Here is a 5,000-nt window from a genome sequence, read left to right on the forward strand (position 1 = left end):
ATTCATTCATTAGTGTCAGTCAATAGGAGAGAGACAAGCTGAAAACACACAACCTTGCAGAACCTCCTTCGTGTGTGTGTGTGTGTGTGTGTGTGTGTGTGTGTGTGTGTGTGTGTGTGTGTGTGATTAAACGGCTGTGAGCTGCCTCAGCTCGTCCCTCCGTCACACTGAGGACGCTCCGTCCTCCTCATGCTCTCCGTCACAGAAGCATCTGATCAGAAATATTATTCCTGTATCATTTAAACATTGTTCAGGTTTTATTATAAAATATTATCAAATCTCATGTTTTGTTGAAAACAGGAGTTTTTCTGCACATTTTCAACCACAAGCTTCAGTATTTCCCTGTTAGAAGATCAGCTTGGATGTAGAAAGATAAATATTTGAAATCTGATTTTATGTAAAGATTTCCCAACTGTTCTAGAAACACTCATCTAAATAATTAGAGCCTTTTTAATTATCTTGATTAATCACATTTCAACAACTTTTAGCAACTTTTTAAATGAATTTTATTGAAGGACTGACTGACAGACATGAATTTTGTGAAGTGAAACTCTGACCTGACTTAATCAGGGAACATCTGGAAAACTGAATTTCAATTAAAAGAGTAGAAAGAGAAAATACTGCTGGTCAAAACTGAACAGATCTAAAGTGAAAGAGACATTTTTTAAAGTAGCTGATCAGAACAGTAGTGATTTTAAACAGGAAGAAAATTGAGCCGTGACAAACATTCCATGTTGTTTGGAACGCAAATCAAATCAAGGCATTTTTCTAAAAACGTGTTTACTTTAACTATCTGCTACTCTTATTAAGTGATCGGATTGGAGTTTCCGGACGGGCCAGTTTTGGCCCACAGACCTTATGTTTGCTTCCCGATGATTTCCAATATTCTCATTCCTGAACTGAAAATGTCCCATCAGGTCGAACAGATCGCTGTAGGAGTGAAAGACATTTCATCAACTGGCTCCTCGCGACTTTTCTATGTGGACTTTATCAGATGTATTCTGTTGCTCTTATTTTTCTGACAGTTTTCCTTTCTGACACCTTGCTTCTCATATCGCAGCCAAATATTCACCACAAGACACTTCTCTAGAGGAAAATCCAGCCAGTCTGACCAACCGTAGGAAAGAAGAAAAATTTAAACAAACTTAATCATGACTCATGAACTGAAAGTCTTCTGGTCTAAACCGTTGAAAGCTGACGGCTGAGCTGCGTCATTCTTATACTTCACAAGGTGATCTAGTGGATCGGAACCCGTGGAGGGCCGAGGATCGGCCTGAGCAGGGCCGAGCATCGGCCCACAGGCCGCGTGTTTGACACCTTCTCTCCGCTGTGAGACGAGACGTACTGCAGGTGTGTTTGGATGTTAAATGTGACTCTGCGTTATTAACTCAGACAGAGCGAGAGGCTCTGATCCAGGAAATACACAACACACACTGTCAGACAACACACACACACACACAAACACACACACACACTAATTTGGTGTATACATTTCTGTACTGTTCATTAAAATGCATGTGGCTCTTCAAAGCGCAGACGACAATGATGCCATCTGCTGTTTTGTGAACACACACACAGACGCGTGCACACACACACACACACACACACACACACACACACACACACACACAATCACACCGCGACAAACGCTAGAACTTAACTTTCATTCGCACACACTGCTCTACAATCAAGTTCTTGCACACGTTGCTCTGCACACAGGTCGGAGCTTTTTTTATACACACACACACACACACACACACACAAACACACACACACAAATGGAAAAAAAAAAAAACTACACACGCCACCAGAAAATTTGAGGCAATTTGCTTTCATCTTTGGGTCATTCCTACAAGCCCAAACGTCCCTTTTAAAAGCAAACGCTCCTCTTCTCCTCTAAGTGCGTCGCACAAAGGGCCCATTTCAAAGGCAAATTCCACTTAGATTCACAAGTGCTGTGTATACTCTGCTACTCCAGGCAGAAATTCATCAAAGCTTAATGTTCCCTTCACAGAAAATCACTTAGCGCACAAGCTAGCCGCCTGCCTGCCTGCGTGTGTGTATTTGGCATGAGTGTGTGCGTGTGTGTGTGTGTGTGTGTGTGTCTGTGTGTGGTGTTGTTTGATGGCGGTTTAAAGGGACAGAGCGTGGCTGCTCGCCGTCGGCCTCATGTGACTCCGTTTTGTGTTTGTGAGTGTTTGGATTCATTAGGAGGACGATGGTTTGAAGCAGCGCAGCTAGCATGAACACACCGAGAATGTTAGCTTGAAGCTTGAAGCTAACATCAGTTCAACGACGTTGAAACAGAAAAAATTGGAGGTTTTGCTGTCGAAGGCTGTTAAACGATCAATAAGAACACAATGTGGGATCAATAAAAACTCTTATCCAGATGATGTTCATGTCTGTTTTCTTGAGTTTGTCGATTTGAGGTATTTTGTATTAAATCTAGCTGTGAGTCACATCAAATCTTGTGATGAGCTTTATATTCCATGGTTTGATACTGATATGACGATACATGTGTGACGTGTTCTGCAGCTCTCGTACAAACGTTCTGGATCCTGTGATCGAGAACAGACGGTTCTTCACATATCCACACTGTTTTATCGAGGTTCGTGGAAGACGCATCCAAGACTGAGTTCAGAAACACAGAAAAAAGTTTAAAAAACTGTGTAAATATATGATTGACTGCAAAATCTAAAATCCCCAAAACTGAGTGAAAACCAGGTCAAAGTTCAGGCAAAATTGGGTCAAAAACCAATCAACTGTGGCGCAGGCTCCAATCCAAACAACACTGAACAAAAAGTGACTGACTGAAGAAATGTTCCTCTGGCTGAAAGCAGAGAAACCAGAAACTACAACGTTTAACTTCAGCCGGTCGAGGAATAAACACCTCCAACTGGGACTGGTTTAGACAGAACTTCAACTTTCAAGCGCAGAAACACTTGAGTTGGTAAGATGATATCTTTTAGTGGTTAATTTACCAGAGACTGCAGATGTATGACTGTAGCATTAGCATTAGCGTTAGCTGAGCTGCTAGCATTGAGTCGCTGAAGACTGATTCATGGTTCATTGTTTTTTTTCAAACTGCTAATGCTAATTCCAGATCCCAGCAACAGAGGCTAATGCTAATGCTAATGCTGATTAGTTCAGGGTTAATTCTGCTGTCAACTGGAGTTTAGTGAAACCACAACAAAGCTGCTTCTCACAAGATGAATGCTAATGCTAAAGCTAACAGTAGGCTGAGTGAGCATGGACGGAGCGAGATACTGAAAACGGCGTCCTCTCCAGTAAACACTCCGAATGAAAGCCCCGCCCAGTCGCCGCCCCCGCCGGCGTCCTACCTTTGACGGAGGTGTTGGGTGGGGGTCCCTCCATGCGCAGGTTCCACGGCGGGTCTCCCTGGTTGGCGAAGTCCCTCATCTTCAGGTAGCTGATGGTGAGCCGGATGATGGAGGCCTTGTCCAGCTGGCTGGTGATGGCGCCCGGCAGCGGCAGCATCTTGGCCAGCTCGTAGAACTCAAAGTTCTCCTTCCCCCGCCGCGACCGCGCCGCGTCCCGCGACTTCTCCTTCCTCAGCGCCTGCAGCCTGGACGGACAAGAGACGAGATGTGAGACGTCGGACAGTTGACGTAGCACGAGTAGAGCAGAGCGAGGCGGGAAGGCGGGGAACCAAACTTTCAGATTCATGACAAACTTCTGTTCACTGATTCTGTCAGTTCGACAAAAATCCTGAAAAAAACCAGGAGCTCAACAAAGAGTTTGGTTAAAACTTCACTTTTAGCTCCAAGAATTTAAATCTAAAGAACGTAAAGAAGCAAAGTTCAGCAGAAGGAATAAAATATTGAAAAAGTAATTAACAGAAACTGTACAAATGCTGTGTTTACATGGTTCCTTTCTCATCAATCACACTGAATTCTTTCTGATTAGATTAACCGGTTTACATGAACTCTGAATAAAGGAATGGGAATGTTGTGCATTCATTTCAGTGGATCAGTCCTACAATGCTTTGCATGTCCCGTGCTGAACACACCTCCAGAACATCACATTAAGTTTTCTTTTAAGCAATACTAAAAATGCCAATGAAATATGGTCGGTCTGCCGGCAGGAGAAAGCCGGCGTGTCGTTCACGGACGCCAACAGAGTCGTTCATCAGTTCAGCACATTGAAACTGATCTGAACGATCAAAGACGCTAGAAATCCAGAAAGTCGACGGTTGCATTTTCTGTTCAAGGTCACTTCTTCTTCCTCTTCGACCTTCCTTCCTAACATCACCTGACGACTTCCTGCTGCCCCTCCGCCCCCCCTTCCCTGTATCCATTCCCATTAGAGCCAGCAGACAGAGCGCCGTACGCTGCGTCTCTCCTCCCCTTTGTTCCGCTCCTTTCTTTTCATTACTTTTCCTGCATCCCCTCCATCACTTTCCACTCTATTACTTTATATCAAAGAGCTGCTCTGTTTATTCTCTCTCTCCTGCACCCTTCAACAACAACGGTGACGACCATACTTTCCCGCGGCCTCTCATCATCATCGGACGCCGTTATGAATTAAGTCGGCAATAAATCAGCCGCTTAAAAACCTCTGTGGGCTTCCTGCTGGCCACACACACACACACACACACACTCACACACACACACACACACACAGGACGACAGGTGATTAATTTTTGCCTGAGCAAAAAAAAAGAGGGGGGTAGAAAGTGGGGGAGGGGTGGGTTGCGAAGAGGGATGAGATGGAACGATAGCGGACAAACACTTTAGCGGAGGAGTTGTTTGGGGGCGAGGAATGAAAAATGGCTGTCATCTGGCGAAGAATATCATTTTCATACTGTTTGTCATTTATTTATATGAAGGAGGAAATGGAGAGAGGAGAGGGGAGAAAAGTGTGTCACTTTCTCAAATTATGCAATCACTTCCACTGCCGGAGCTTCCTCCAGAGCTTCTGTGGAACTTCTGAGGGTTCTGAAGCTTCCGGACTCGTTCTCAGAGTAAAAACCCCTTTTA

The 5,000-nt window shown here is 44.3% G+C and overlaps 1 protein-coding gene across 3 annotated transcripts in view; it reads right to left on the bottom strand.

The window, feature by feature from the left end:
• The window catches only part of npas3 (neuronal PAS domain protein 3), a 227,106-nt gene that overhangs the window by 136,244 nt on the left and 85,862 nt on the right, over positions 1–5,000 (bottom strand). For all 3 annotated transcript variants that reach the window (XM_030117194.1, XM_030117196.1, XM_030117195.1), the window contains one exon: positions 3,342–3,586. In XM_030117194.1, the coding sequence (XP_029973054.1) occupies positions 3,342–3,586 (245 nt within the window). The remainder of the gene's footprint in view (positions 1–3,341; positions 3,587–5,000) is intronic.

The sequence above is a fragment of the Salarias fasciatus genome, chromosome 19, assembly GCF_902148845.1.
Source record: "Salarias fasciatus chromosome 19, fSalaFa1.1, whole genome shotgun sequence".
In the NCBI taxonomy this organism is placed as follows: domain Eukaryota; kingdom Metazoa; phylum Chordata; class Actinopteri; order Blenniiformes; family Blenniidae; genus Salarias; species Salarias fasciatus.